We start from the raw sequence: 16,776 nt of genomic DNA, 5'->3' as shown, positions 1-16,776 counted from the left end.
GGGAGACAGCAGCAGCCTACAAGAATGAAATAAAGGGGCAAGAAATGTCTGCCAGTAGATTAAAGAGGCATAATGTAGATTCAGGACTACGCAGCCTTGGTATTTCAGAACAGGAACATTTAATAGCACTGGCCGCGGGCATCTGAGCAGAGCTTTGGGCACCGGCACTCATTATGTTACAAATTAAGCACTGCTGGAAACCCTGTACTGCAGTCTCCCAATCGGGGCACCAAGTGCCTTGTCAGCACTTGAATCTCAGGGTAGCAAAGCAGAGCACGATAAAGCGAATTCAGGGGAGGTGCTGTGGCTTAGCGATTAAGAAGTCAGCAATACAGCAAACAACATTTAATAAATTGCTGTCCAGTCAGTGCTTTAACTTTCAAAAACTAAAAGTACTTTGCATGCGTTGTATTCCAAGGAGGCTCCCAGCTCCATGGGCATCTGGCGTCTTGGGCTCCGCCAGCCAGTAGCACAACTGGCAGCACCCCGCCTTCTCAAGGGGTACTTTTAAGCTAGCATGACTATGCTCCCAAATGGCTGGCTGCCCGGTGGACAAAACTGTTCAAGGCATTCCTAGGGTCTTCAAGTATCCAGCTTGAGATAAAAGTGAAGCACCAGTGCCCCCGAGTTCCAAGACGCTAAATCACACTTTCACACGAGTTCATGCCTCACTCGATCAGCTCACTAAAATGGTAATATCCAATGACCCTGGTTTTACAATGGGTTTCTTGTTCCAGGATCCCAAGGGTGAGCTCCAGGAATGACAAACTAGGGCCCTATAAAATGTTGGTAGTCTTTCGCTGTTATTTTTTTTTTCAGAGAGCTTTGGAGATCTACCCTCCCATCCACATCTCCTCGTAGTAGACTGGCCAAAGGACCTCCAGCAACAGCACCTCGAGGCCTTCAAGATAGATTACACTCCTGCCTGCACTCCACAGGACCTAAGACTTTTTGGCAACTTCCACAGCTACAGCTAGAAATAAAAGATGAATCCACCGGAGGGATAATCTATTATTTTGACATTAGATGTGACCAGGAAAATGCTGCTTTGTGGCTTTACATAAACGAGAAGGAAGACATCTAGTTTAATTGTTTGCAGCAGAGTGTGCACAATACAGCATTTGAAATATATGAAGACCTTTGTTTTTGTGTTAGAGGAATGTCTAGACGTGTTTTACTACTGGTAGTATGGAACCCTGATGAGTGAAATGAGGAATGGTACAATCAGATATCTTAGTTACCTTAATGAGATAACACAGTTTGGAGAATCACTCAAGGAAGACGTATTAGGAAGAACCCTAAATAGCGTGCTGCATCAATTAATATGGGGAAGCCCCATGTCTATACCACTGATCTGGCCTTCCTAGTAGAATTGAGGGGTTTCATTATTTGAAAAAGATTAAATTGGAAGCGGGTTACTCAGACTGATTAGAAATGTTGGCTTGTTGTGTCAGGTATGGGGCCCACGGTCAGTAGAGGTCGGTGGTGGGAGTAGCTGCCAGGCAGTGACGTGGGGAGGGGGAGGGGCAGGTTGGGGGTAGTAATCTATGGATTACGGAGCTTTACAGGTAAGTAAACATATAAATAAATAAAACGAATTTCGTTGCATGCACTGCATCCCCAAATGCGATGCAGTGCACGCTGCAAAATTTGTTGTATTTATTTATATGTTTACTTACCTGTAATCCTCCTTAATCCATAGATTACTACCCCCCACCCTACCCCACCCCCTCTCCATGTTACCGCCTGGCAGCTACTCCCACCACTGACCCCTACTGCCCACGGTAAATACTACTGAAGCAAATCTGGCTGACAGGTGATTGAAGAGAGAAGGGTCACAATCTTCACACACACTGTGACTGAGCTCTCACCTTACATAAAAAGTAGAACCCGCAAATGTAAGCTACCTTTGCTGAAGGATAACTTTTATTCCCATTTCACTGGAGGGGGATTGCATAGTCCTAACTTTTAGGACCCCAGGGCTAGTAAGAGCCATAATTGACCGGATGTTTGGTCAAAGGATTGGTGTCACTATATCGCGGATTATTACAACGCATTCCGTTACATCGGAATTTTTACAACGCAGGATCTATTACATCGGATGCCATTACAACGCATGGCATTACATCGCAGATGCTATTACAACGCATGGCATTACATCGTAAGTATAGGTAAGTATACTTTTTAAAAAAAATGTTATTTAAATGTAATTTAATTTAATTAATTTAATTTATTTAATTTAATTAAATTTAATTTAATTTAATTAAAATACATTTTAAAATAGTAATTAATTTAGTTTAATAAATTTAAATCTATTTATTTAATTTAATTGTAATAAAAATTGTAATTATTTTAATTAATTAATATAATGAAATTATTTTAATTTAAATATGTTTAAAATTGTAATGAAATTAAATTAATTAAAATAATTTTTTTAATTTAATTAATTTAATTAAAATGTAATTAATATAATATAATTAATTTAATTTAATAAATATATTTTAATTAATTTATAAATGGTAACTATAATTTATTTAGCCCTAATCACAAACCCAACCCTGAACCCTAAAAACACCCCTGTACCCCAAAACCCAAACCCTACCCTGAAACCTAAAAACACCCTTGTACCCCAAAACCCAAACCCTACCCTGAAACCTAAAAACACCCCTGTACCCCAAAACCCAAACCCTACCCTGAAACCTAAAAACACCCCTGTACCCCAAACCCAAACCCTACCCTGAAACCTAAAAACACCCCTGTACCCCAAAACCCAAACCCTACCCTGAAACCTAAAAACACCCCTGTACCCCAAAACCCAAACCCTACCCTGAAACCTAAAAACACCCCTGTATCCCAAAACCCAAACCCTACCCTGAAAACTAAAAACACCCCTGTACCTCAAAACCCAAACCCTACCCTGAAACCTAAAAACACCCCTTTACCCCAAAACCCAAACCCTACCCTGAAACCTAAAAACACCCCTGTACCCCAAAACCCAAACCCTACCCTGAAACCTAAAAACACCCCTGTACCCCAAAACCCAAACCCTACCCTGAAACCTAAAAACACCCTTGTACCCCAAAACCCAAACCCTACCCTGTAACCTAAAAACACCCCTGTACCCCAAAACCCAAACCTAGCCCTGAAACCTAAAAACACCCCTGTACCCCAAAACCCAAATCCTGCCCTAAAACCAAAAAATACCCAAACACCCCAAAACATATACCTCAGTACACCAAAACATATACTCCTATACTCATACTTATTTAAAAAATTACTTAAATTAATAAATTTAATTTATAATATTTAAAAACATAAATAAATATTTTTATTTATTTTTATTTATAATTAATAATAATTAAATCAATTATATAATATTAAATAAAATAAAAAAAATGTATATACTTACCAATACTTACGATGTAATGGTATGCGTTGTAATAGCATATGCGATGTAATGCCATGCGTTGTAATGGCATCCGATGTAATGGATCCTGCGTTGTAATAGCTGCGTTGTAACAGCATTACGACGTAAAAGTTGCGTTGTAAGTGTGCATCACCTGGTCAAATCATGGAGAAATCAAAAATCAAGATTCTACCGTTGGGATTCTTTTATCACCCCCCCCTCCTCCCCCCCTTATGGCAATCCAATCTAGCAAGAACAGAGTGCCAATATAAAGTAAATCAGCAACCAGAGTGCCCTCCATAGTATCACGCAAATCGCTTTGGCCCCCTGAGCACATTAGCTGAGGTTGACTGACTACAAGTAGGGACCTCAATAAGAAATTTTGTTAAAGGTATGATTGTTCCCTCACTAAATCCCGAGGATATTAACGAATGTATATTATTTACTGACCCTCTGGGGGAAGATGGAGATCCACAGTTGTCTGAAAATACAGATAACATGGGGGCTTTGACTACGGATCCTGAGGATAATCACGATATGGCAGATGCTGATCAAAAGGGGGAAGGGATTAGTGTAAGTAAACAAAGTAAACATCCAGAAATAATAAATAATTGATCGGACAGACGTGCCTTCCGCATAATCTTGTGGAATGTAGCAGGTATCTCACGAAGATTGCGGGATGAGGTATGGATGAAATACATAAAAACTTTTGACATCAGCTGCCTCCAAGAAACCTGGAGCAGAACTAATCAAAATTTGGATGGATACCACTCATTTAATGTTCATGCTGAACCTTCTTTGTCAGGGAGGGCAAAGGGTGGCTTATTGAGATCTATTTCGGTGAAATATAATTCACTGAAAACATATAAAATAGTGGTCTCCCCATGGTATCAACTGATCTTGATCACAAACTTGTTTTCTGTCCCCCTGCTTTTAATTAACTGGTATCATAACATCTTTGACACTCATGTTACATCTGTTATTGATGGTTTACAGGTTGAAATAGCTAAAGTGACTGAAAGTTTCTCACTCCTGTGTATTATGTGGTTAGGGGATTTTAATTGCACCTCATGCCATCAAAATGGGACCAAGGTTTGCGGTTTACTTGATACAACCGAGCAACCACTGGCACATTTTAAGCATACCGCACAGGGAGATGCACTGAATAATATTATTGTAATAAACGATCTTTGTATGCTAGAAATGTCAAACAATACCTCATTGATGCCGATACCAACCTTCCAAGGGACTGGGGTCAAATGAGTGTAATTAATTTTGTATTGGTCTCTAGTAGGTATGTTCATCTTATTGATGATTTTAGAATTAGTAAATCCTGCTAGTGATCATAATCCTCTTTTTTGTCTGTTGAGTACTGTTGTTGACAGGAAGCAGTCCTCTGAACAACCAATGAAATACAGTCAACATCAAGGCCTTAGGTTAAAGTCGGATAGGGTTGATTCCAAAAAGTTTGAGGAAACAATTTTTGGAGCCAATTATTTTCAAGTAGACACTTACCTAACGAGTACCTGTGAGCCTGAACTGATAATCCAGAATTTTGAAGTTCTTTGTGGGAGTGTGGCCACATACCTTCTCAAACCTGCTGGGAAGGGCGATACCCGGGAGTACAAACGGTTTGATGCTGAATGCTCCGCAGCACAAAGATTATTGAAGAAGGCATTACATCAAGTTCCTCGGGATAAGGAAATGGTAAAAAAGGCAAGGAGAAATTATAAGGACACCATTGACAAACGAAAATTGGAATTGAAAAAGCAAGCCTAGGATGACCTTGAGAAAGCTTCTGATTTGAGGGAGAGTAGATTGTTTTGGGAGGTAATAAATTGCCCTTTCCTCAGTAATGAAAAAAGAAGTATGATTGCCCATATAACCGGGGAGACTTGGGAGACCCATTATTCTAGAATTTTTAACCCGAAGGGTGCCGTTTGGACAAATAAAGGTGAGGACCAAATTGATTTTAATACCGAAACTGCACAACAACTCAGCATCTCACTTTCACTGGGTGAAGTTGAGGAGGCATTAAGAAAAGGTATTCCCCTCAAGGCACCAGGTCCTGATGCTGTACCATTGGATCTTTTTAAATATAATGTTGATGTATGGGCGCCATTGCTCCTTAATGTCTTTAAGGCAATTATTGTTGGGCGTATCCAGTCATCCTGGAAAGAGGCAGTAGTTGTGCCAATTTTTAAAAAAGGTAAAAAAAGCGACCCTTGCTGTTATAGACCAATTTCCTTAATAGACGCCTCCTGCAAGTTAATGGGTAGAGTAATTTTGGCCCGTCTGGAGACATGGGCAAACTCCTGTGGCCTTATTGTGGACTCACAGTATGGGTTCAGAAAGGGTAGGGGGACAACGGAGCAATGTCTCAATTTGGCCCTGATCATGGTTAAGTACATGAAGGCCAGGGGTGTTTCTATACACCTGGCCTTCATGGACGTATCCAGTGCCTTCGATACTGTGTGCAGGGAGAAACTGTGGTTGTTAATGGAGGCTATGGGGTTTGAGGAACCCTTAGTCACCCTGCTGCGCAGATTACATGCTGCTACTTTAGTGACCATTAGATATGGCCCTGGGGGCGAAAAGACAAGGCCTATCCCATCAACCGAAGGTGTCCGTCAGGGCTGCATCCTGGCTCCTTTTTTGTTTTTAGTTTATCCAAATGGTTTAGAATTTTTTTTATTGGAAAAATGTTCAGACTTCCCTAAAATAAACGGCAAACAAATACCTTTATTGTCCTACGCTGACGATACAGTGTTAATTACCTTAACTGCAAACAGTATGCAAACATGTTTGAATGCTTTAAATTAATTTATGCTGGGTTCAGACCTTAAGGTCAATTTCACAATATCTTTCACAATGGTCTGTGGTCCAAGCGGGACAAAAACTCGTAGGTTTGTTGTAGATAATTTGACCATTGAAAAGGTCCCAAATTTTAATTACTTGGGACATCTTATGAAACAACACTCTGAGCTGGGACCCGTTAATAACGACACGAGTACAAAAGACCACGAGATCAATAGAGGCCCTCTTTCGTTTCGCAGGTAAATTAGGCCAAAAACCTATTGCTGAATTGAAGACATTGTATAAATCTAAATGCTTTCCCGTTGCGACCTATGGCGCGGGGGTATGGGGATACCATAAATCAACCAAACTACAAGTTATGGAGAACAAGTTTTTAAAACGTCTTTTATCAGTTTCGATTAGTTCTCCAAACATTTTTTGTCATAATGAGTTGGGTTTAGAATTCGTGAGTGATATTATTCATGTGTCCCCATTCCTCCTATGGGGGAAAATCTGGTCCTCAGAGGATTTGCAGATTTCAAAAGAAATCCTAAAAGATTGTGTAAATTTGGATCATGCTATGCAGATCCCATGGCTGTGTTACGTGAAGGAAACTTTCTATAAAATTGGCCTTGGAAACTTTTATGATAACCCAGACGCTATGAAATTAGATACAAAGATGGTAATTAAGAATGCATACCGTAATATTTTGGGTTCGTCAAAAAATGATGAACAACCATTAAACCAGGCAGGTAAACTACAGCACCAATTTTATCTATCGTTTACTATACACACACAATGGCGTTTTTATCTGACAAGATTTCGATTAAATGCACTGCACTTTCTAGTTGCCTTCCCGAAGCAAGGAGGTTGGTGTGAGAGGCTACCTCCATGCCCATGTGATAATGAAGCTCAACAATGCACTTTGCACTTTGTACTTTTTTGCACTCTCTATAAGACCCCAAGAGACCGATTCATTAAACCCATTTTAAGGGAAATCAGACCTTGCAATTTTAAAGAAGGTTTTGAACATTTAAGATCATTACATACTGCTGCTATATGTAGCGCTATGCTTAGCTTTATTAGATTGGCAATTTTAATTAGGAATCATTATTGATAATATGATCTTTGTTTTGACACCTTGTGCTTTAAACTGAAAGAAATTGAAAGGTATGAAATTGATAATTGATATGAATATATTTTGTGTTTATCTGCTCTACGCTTTGCAGCTATCCCACAAAAACCAAGTGGGTTGGCGTGAGAGGTTAACCCACTGATACATATGATGCCGTAGTTTGACAACATATAGTACATTTTACTTCGGTCTCTTTAGCTGACAGAATATACAAATATGCAACTAAAAGTTTGTAAAATTAGGTTGGATAGTGTGAGAGGCTAACCAACTTATATATGTGATATTGTAACTTAAAAATGCACAGTGCACTTTATATACGCAGAGGGACGCGCAAGAAGAAAATAGCTTCGTGGGCTTCCCTGAAAACTACGAAGGGAACGATGCAGGGAAGTTCGGCACAAACTGTCTCACCTCGTGGATTCCGAACGATGTCCTCTCCCCATGCTTTGTGGTCGAGCGTGCTCAAAGAGCCCTGCAGCAAAAACCTCCACCCGGGCCCAGACCACAGTCCATGATCGCACAAATTCTGAATTTCCATGACTGTGATGTGATTCAACAGCAGGCATGGCTTAAGGCAGATCTTGCATATGATTCCCTTTGAATCATGATCTTTCCGGACTACACCAAAATGGTCCAGCAACAATGTCAGTCTTTCACCGCTACCAAGGCATGGCTACGAGACCTCAAAATCCCCTACATGCTTCTATACCCAGCCCGCCTGAGGGTGATCTTTAATTCCAGCACCACATTTTTTGACACCGCAGAAGAGGTTTTTTGCATGGACAGAAGAACACCGACCTGTTAAACCACATACTCCGCCACATCAGCCGCGGCCCGTGGAGGGAGTTGCGGTGGGGCGAAAGGCGGGGCGGGGGAGGGGCAGGGTGGGGGATGCTAAAAACCGGAGTATGGATAATTGGAGGTAAGTAAACAATTTAATTAATAAAATAAATTTCGTAGCGCAGGCTGCATCGCAAAATTCGTTTTCAAGTTCCATCATGCAATTACTCCCTATCTCAGGGATCTTACCGCCCTTCCTGAATTTAGTCCACTGGAAGGGAAGCTCCATATGGGTGGCCTGGTTTATCTCAAAATATCTAAAATCTATCAAACACTATTCATTCATAGTGCATCAACACTGAAATCCCTTAGGGAAGCTTGGCAAACAGATCTGGGCCCTATCGACAATGATGATTGGAGGGAGGCACTGGAGTTCCCTCGAGGGGCTGCTGTCTCCTCGCAACTACGGTTAATACAGCTGAAATACCTGCACAGAACTTATTTCACTGGATTGAGGCTTCGCTGGGATGGCTTTATTGCCTCCCCAGTGCATTCGTACACAAGGTGTGAACATGCCCAGTTCTTGACAGGTTTTGGAAGAGTGTGAATAGATGCCTGGCTGATGTGTTGGGTTGGTCATACCAAGTACACCACAGCTAGCGTTACTACACATTACAGAGGAAATTGGGGGTAATAGATATAAACAACATTTATTGTTCCTGGGTCTGCCCATAGCTAAACTCAACATAGCCCATTCCAGGAGTGCACTATCCCCACCCCTATTGGGGGAATGCAAGCGAGTGTTCGATTTCTGCATGAGGTTAGAGAAGCCGATCTTTAAAGCTTGTGGTTGCCCTCACAACCACACACGCGTATGGCAGTGCCAGGCAGATTATAGAGGAATTATTTTGACACCGCAACCACAGCCTACACCGTTAGACATGGAGGTACTGTCCCACAACTAAAATGGTTTTACACACATTGTCACCAAATTGATGATGGGATTATATCATGCGAACAGCAGATGGAGATGTGGACATTTCATAAGGACAATATTCCTTCTCCTTTTATTGCAGCCGTTTTTTTGTTATATCTTTATTTGTTTCGTTCTCCTTCTTTTCTTCTTCTCTTTCTTCTTGTTCTGTTTCAGTGGTTCCAGATAAAATATATAATATTGCTCATGCATGGCAATACTGTATTTCACTTTATATACATACAACATTGCTTTTTGAACACATTGTGGGCAAGAAAAACTTCAATAAAGTTTGTTCTTAAAAAAAATAAACTGCAATAATTAAGAAAACTAGATTCGAGGTTTTAATGTTGGTGAGGAACTTGAAATGATCATTACGGAGCCAACAGTTAAAACACTCAGTGCTAATCAAGGGACAAGTGCTAATTCATTCACAAGTTTAAAAATTAAATAGCAATAAAAGTAAGAGGAAATGGTCTGTTTCTAACAAATACTGGAGGCAAAAAGACTGGGGAAACCACGCCAAGGATGCCAGATCTCATAGTCAGTTGTGGGGCTGTTATATTAAATTACAGGATACTAGTTCTGTACATATGTTTGTGTCGGATAAGGAATGATCTCATACATTGCATGATCGGCTTAAAGGGGGAGAGAAGAAAAAGTTGAGGCGCTGTGCTACTGATAAGCAATATTGTGCAATTTCTGTCTTCTGTAATGTTGCTAGAAGAATCATTTTAAAATACAAATCTCTTCTGAAAACGAAACAATGAACGTCATTTGTTTAAATATCGTGCTTGTGGCCGTGTGAAACAAGCATGGGCCAACCTAATACATCTGGTTTGCATTGGGCCAAGATAACACATTATAAACACCCTCCTGTAATAAAAAATAAATAAAACAGAGAAGATTGCTTTTTCGTGTATACTGCCTCTATGTTATAAAAAATGTAATCTGTTATGCTTTAAAGTACTTTTGAGATTTAACTAGTCACTAATGCATTACAATGCAGTTACTCAATAGGAGCCCGAATAATACCCCAAACAGGCAATAGCATAATGTGGAAGGGAAATCCCCTTTCTGGAGCTGAAACTCACTATATGTATATTTTAAAGAACTGGTAACAATACGTCTAGCAACAGTTGCGCTTTGAAGCAGGGCATAAAAAACATCTGCCACAAAATGAAGTGACTGTCGAGACTGTGGCAGAGATGATCTATTTATGGCCCGTTGCAGACTTCACTTTCGAATGTCGAAGTAAGAATTATATTCAAATGTTTGTATCTGGTTCACAAATGTCCCTATATGCCTGTTAAAAAGCATGCTTGGTGTAGACCACCTTGGGTAGTACAATCGCTCAGTCTTTGTTCTCTAGAATCGTAGTATGGACTACCATCACCGTGTTCATAAACCGAAATCTAGCATTTTAGTTCAAGCGAACAGTGCTGTTAAGTATGGCACAGGTGACATAATTGAAACATGTATGTGAATGTATACTTTCTTCTCTTATTGCAACTATGTACCTTGACCGTGTCCGAAGTCTTGATGTACGGCTCTGCACAGTGTGTGATGCTTCCCTGTAAGACTTTCTCCACACGCGCCACAAGATAGATGTCAGGGTGAGGACTGGTCACTGAGAATATCCCCTGGAACAAAACACAAGTCCACATCAAACTGAAGTCAAGAATCGCCTCTTTACAAAGCTCTGCTGCTTCTTTGACATTCACTATGAGTATTTCACAAATCCTTGATTTAAGAAGGTGCTTCCCAAAAGAGCAAACAAAACATTTTGATGATAAATCTAACGAGCAAGACCTCTCTTTTCAGGAATGCAATATAGAGAAAATAGTGAATTTCACTCCTTTAGAGAAGATATGTCAAATTGCTAGTTTGGTTAGCCATAGATTCAGTCATGGAATACACAAAAAAAATGTATATACAGAATCATCGCTTTTGACATTTGTCTTAATACTGTTATTTTACACGTTCTAACTTCTTACAAGAGGTCTATGGTGCATATAAGGACTGATAGAATATTTACATTACTGTTTCAAGAGTCGTGGTAAGAAGTGGCACCAGCAGGTAACCTGCTGTTTGTGCTGTGGTCACTGTCCTGATGATAACATGTACTAGGTGTAGTTCTGTTTACTTGTTGGCCCCAGATACATACTCACTAGAAAGTACATAATACTTCTCTGGGACCTGAGGATGTGCCAGAAATGTTGACCCCTTCGTTCAGTTCCACCTTGACAGTGGCTCTGATTACATGGACACAGGTTATATCAGTTGTGCTTGAAGAGGTGAAGATGTAAAGAAGGTACTCAGCAGTATCTGTGTGCAAGCTGAGCTGGGAGCAGTAATTTGGGTCAGCCTGCTCAAGATACAGCTGTGAGCAAGATACAGAAAATTACACCTAAGCTCAGCACTCACAACTTCGTCAGAATGGAGGGATTCATAAGTTGGCCAAGCAGGCATGGGCACCATTACTATGCTTGAGAATACAAGGCAGTCAGGCTCCAGGCCAGCAGAGCTGGGTCCTTTTGTATAGATGTGGTCGGCACAACAATAATGATAAAAGTGGGTAGGAACGCACTGCTTGCATGTAACAGTGCCATTACCCCATAGCGTCTTGGTAGTTGTAGTTCAGCTTTTCACATAAAGTTCATATAATCTTTCAGCTAATGCCGTCTTTCAAAATCGTATCTCTAGACATCAGTGTTTCAGGATTTTTCCCTCATCAGTAGAGAATATTTACGGGTTGCTAGACATGCTGCCAATTTTCTCCGGTATAATCCCACTCATAGAATGCAGGAGTTCCAAAGCTCGTCAGCTTAGGGGTGGCTCACGAGAGCCTTTTAACAGTGAAAATGAGCAGGAACACACTGCTTGCATGTAACAGCGCCATTACCCCATTGTGCCTTGGTAGTTGTAGTTCAGCTTTTCACACAAAGTTCATATAATTTTACAGCTAATGCCTTCTTTCGAAATCGTATCTCTGGACCCTAGTGTTTTGGGATTCCTCCCTCATCAGTAGAGAATATTTACGGGTTACTGGCAAGGCTGCCAATTTTCTCATGTAAAATCCCACTCAAAGTGTGCAGGCGTTTCAAAGCTCGTCAGATTGGGGGCGGTTTACGAGATCCTTTTAACAGTAAAAGTGGGTAGGAACGCACTGCTTGCATGTAACAGCACCATTACCCCATAGCATCTTGGTAGTCGTAGTTCAGCTTTTCACACAAAGTTCATATAATATTTCAGCTAATGCCATCTTTCCAAATCATATATCTAGACACCAGTGTTTCGGGATTCCTCCCTCATCAGTGAGGAATATTTACAGGTTGCTGGACATGCTGCAGTTTTCTCAGGTATAATTCCACTCATAGCGTGCAAGCATTCCAAAGCTCGTCAGCTTGGGAACGGCTCATGAGAGCACAACAATAATGAGCCTGCACTGTGCTATGGTTACAATTGAGCGGATGAGGTATTTACCTAGATGTTGTTCTCTGGTGCTAAGTAAAAGCATCAATGGCAATGCTAAGGTATTGCACTGGCTGAGCAAGTACTGAGGCAGCTGAGTGGTCACTGTGAGTTCAAGGTTGGAGCTCATTAAAAATGTGCACTGTCTTGAGCCACATCACCCTCTGCTTTGACCAAACACTCAAATACTTTTCAAATATTCCTTGGCATTAAATAACAATGCATCAAACCATCTCATAAAGGTGCATAAATACCACAGATTTATCAGCATCAAGAACTAGAAATTTTCAGGACAGAAAACAGTAAAGGTAATGTATCTGACTATTCTCTTATCACTTTCCCATACCCAATTAAAGAGAGTAACGGGACAGCTGCCACAAAAAGAATAAATTAGGAAGCAAAGATAAACGCAATCACGATGCCAAAGGGTGTACAGAAGCTAAAATATTTAGCTGCAAAACATACAAAAGCTCCACTCATACACATTTCACCACGACAATATCTTCACAGATGTCAGGTCCAAAGAAAACAAAAATAGAAAGCACAGCCAACTGCCCTACGGTATTCACCAGCACCCAGTGCAGAAAATCTACAAACAAGCTAAAGAAACCCTGGCCTCAACTGTAATACAATATCCAACTAAACACATCCCATCAAATAATAATATACTACAAATGCCACATCCCTCTAAACCTAAATTGGCAAAGCTAAGAAACTGCCTCAAATGATCTTTTCACAAGTAAAATAAATCACCCCATTAGACATTACCCATCCATCAATTAATTAGTGAGTGTGAGAAAGTCATCCTTTTTGCCCTGTTCACCTCCATTTTTAGACTGATAATGGTGGAAACTGACTGACTGTGACCTGGGCTCTGCTAACCAGGCCACGGGCTCTTATTAACAAGCATTGGCCTAGCCAATAGGTCTCGCTTTTGGGACCTTATGTGTTCAGCCAGAATTTGCATATTTAAATGTTTTTTGCGAATGAGCATCCCATTCGACACCAGTTAAATTTAAGCCCCTGAATGGCTATATGGTCGTTGCCAGGAGTGCTGTTTTCTTTTTTTTTTACCTTTGTAAAGTGGCTTTTAAAAAAAAATAATAAATAGACTATAATCTGAACTGTTACACTGCTAGGTGTGTGTTGGTTAGTAGACGTGTTGGTACTGTTATTGGCAGCTCTATGTAGGAGCAATGGATGGGAAAAGCTGCAGTGGCCTCCTGAGGAGAGCCCTGCACTTATTATTTTACAAATTAAGCACTGGTGGTAATCCTCAGGTGAACACATTGACAATGTCTTTAAGGTAACTTCGGACACCTTGGAGAGCCTGTCATAAAGAACGGATTTAAATCTAGAGAGAGCTTACAAAGAGACAGCATACACAAAAGCTTTCTCAAAATACAGCATGAGAGAATTCTTCACACACACAGACACACACGTGCACTCACACACACGCATGCACTCGCAAACAGGCTTACATGCATGCACTCACACACAGACACACACTTGCATGCACCACTCACACACACAAGCACCTACACACTCACTCACACACACACATGCACACACACTCACGCACGCACAAACACAAGCACTCACACACAGACACAGCACCACCGTGGAAGTAGAACTAGCGGCAGGCTGAAACACTAAGTACATAATAAATAAAAAACAACAGATACTTTTTATGACAGGGAATACACTGCCACTGACCAAGGTAAACAAAAGTTAGCTCAGGATCTTTAACCTCATCACTGCGACGCAAATTCCGCCGCAGTGCTGAACATTCCGATCGCGGGCGTGGTCATGACGGCTCCCGGCTGTCATCAGCACACGCCCACCGTGACTCATGACGGCCGGGAGCCGTCATGCGCATGGAAGAGGTTAACACTGCACGTTCTTCTCTTCGCTCACGTTTGGCTTGCAACTGCTTGGCACCAGCATAACATTTTTCAAAATATATCAAATATACACTGCAGCACTTTGTACATTTTCAAAATATAAACAAACAATAACCAAGAAACAAACAGGGGAAGGAATGTAACTCATGGCAACAGGAAAAGCCCTTTGAGTGGGAGTATAGGAGAACCCATAAAAAGGACCCGACATCCCTGATACCTGATTCCCAACTGGTGGCAAGAAATTCCAGATTCCCAAGCAGTGCGAGACAGCATTAATACACACTACCAACAGAAAATAGATCAAAAGCTTTGACTTCAAAACCCTATGTAAGAACAGCCCTATCTTATGGTACATATTTTACCAGAAAATGTGCATGTTTAAATGTCTTTGGCGTATAAGCGTTCCGTTAGACACCGGATTAAAATTAAGCCCCTGAATGGCTTATGGGGTGCTGCCACGAGTGTTGGGGCTTTAAAAGTTTAGAAGTTGAAAGGCCATGTGATGTAAACCAACTTTAAGCCAGCCGTATTTAAGATTTACGCAGCTGAAAATAGAAGTTGAGAAGGGGAATAGGGGAGAGTCCGGCACAGGAAAACAAAAGTGCTTTCTTCTTCTGTTGACAGGGACCAGACACACACAGTGTTTCCCTTGTGGGAGCAAGCAGGGGCACCATCTGTTTTCAAGATAATTAGAAACAGATAGTGCCAAAGCTCGCTCTCGCAAGGGAAACACCAAATGTGCACGCGTTGCAATAGAAAGCAATGCAAATCATGCACGCTTTTTGCCAAAATGCTGATCGATTCCAAAAGGTCCCCTCCTAAGCAGCGCATGCACGCTGCGTATGTGAGACCTAAAAAGGTATATGGTAATTAGGTATAATTATAATTGGCAATGACAGATCCCTGTAGGTCCCTAGTATATAATATGGCAAGGGGGTTTCAAACTACCTATAAGCCCCTAGTAGGTAATAGGGCAGGGTGGTTTAGAGGCCTAGTAGATTCCCTGCACTGGAGTGTGCACTACTGTGTTGCCTGCTGGCATTTTTAGGTCTCGAACTTAGGCAGCGCATGCGCTGTCTCGTCTGAGAGATGCTGTATACAGTATAGTGGGGGAAGCTCCGCCCACTTTCCGTCCATGTTTTTCATTAGCTTTAATCAGAAATGCTGTGATCTGATTTGTTTCTGGCTTGTTTGTCCCTCCTCCTGATGGCCATGTCGTCATTTTAATCCTTACACGGCTATCAGCCCCTTTACTTTGAAAACTCTTTTGTTTCTTTGCCCCCCCTTCCCTCTCGCAGTCTGTAACTTCTCTGGTCACTCCCCCCCCACCTCCCCCCACTCCCGATCATGCCATCTTGGAGTCACGCACTTTTGTCTATAATGCAATAGGGCTCGCGTAATACGAATCGTATTGCATTCAGAAATGCTTTTTTTCTCGTCTGATTGGCTGGCTGAGTCGCGCCCTTTATTTTGCCTGACCTGTCAGCCGGCTAGATTGCGCATGCAGACGCTAAACAGACGCTCCTGCGCATGAAGCATCATTTTTTCTCACTCCCCCGGGGCTAATCAAGTGGAGAGAAAGCAAAGAGCTTTTAATTAACAAACAGATACCTGCTAATTTATTTTAGATACTTCTTGCCTCGCATTTTGTATCAGATTCACAGCAGGGGCTCTGCGCAGACCGAAATGTGTCTGGATCTCAGAGGAAAAAGGGAGCTGCGAGTTTTCTGGACACAAATAAAACCGCTATTTGACGTTGAGAAATGGGATTGTCTTGAGATGTTATCGCGAGAATAGAGCACTGTAACTATTTACGGCATGTGAGGGTGATTAAGACAGGTTTGTTTGGACGATATGGCAAATGTACAGTGTTCGAACAACAACAACAAAAAATTACAAAAGGACGACAAGTAGTTAGCTCCAGCCGACTGCAAAATGTCATTTCTGTTGCCCCACCCGCCATTTTAAAGGTAAAGACGCTGTTAAGACTAGGATATTATCTCCTAATTATATTATATATTTTTAAAAAAGAACGCCGTTTCGCATGGCACACAAACAGCACGGGACGATTCCCTTAGGAATACAATTATACTGTTTAAGCACAGGGCAAAAGAAAGCGGATTAAAGTGCACTAAAAACACTACCTGTGAATATACAGAAATGGGGCATCGACGAAAATGGCATATCGTCAACCACAGTGACTAATAATGGGGAGACCATGGGGTGGCTTCTATTTACCTTTAATTTGGTAATATTTCATGTTCTAATTGTTTAACATCTCTCTGGGTAACTTGACAGCATTAAGAAA

At 41.2% G+C, this 16,776-nt stretch overlaps 1 protein-coding gene across 2 annotated transcripts in view; it reads right to left on the bottom strand.

Annotated features, from left to right (window-relative positions):
* The window catches only part of DOCK11 (dedicator of cytokinesis 11), a 1,219,508-nt gene that overhangs the window by 813,033 nt on the left and 389,699 nt on the right, over positions 1 to 16,776 (bottom strand). For both annotated transcript variants that reach the window (XM_078688544.1, XM_078688546.1), the window contains exon 13: positions 10,611 to 10,733. In XM_078688544.1, coding sequence (XP_078544670.1) covers positions 10,611 to 10,733 — 123 coding nt within the window. The remainder of the gene's footprint in view (positions 1 to 10,610; positions 10,734 to 16,776) is intronic.

Source organism: Lissotriton helveticus, chromosome 4_1 (genome assembly GCF_964261635.1).
Source record: "Lissotriton helveticus chromosome 4_1, aLisHel1.1, whole genome shotgun sequence".
Lineage (NCBI taxonomy): Eukaryota > Metazoa > Chordata > Amphibia > Caudata > Salamandridae > Lissotriton > Lissotriton helveticus.
The sequence above is the reverse complement of the archived record's forward strand: the minus strand, read 5'-3'. Positions and strand labels throughout refer to the sequence as shown.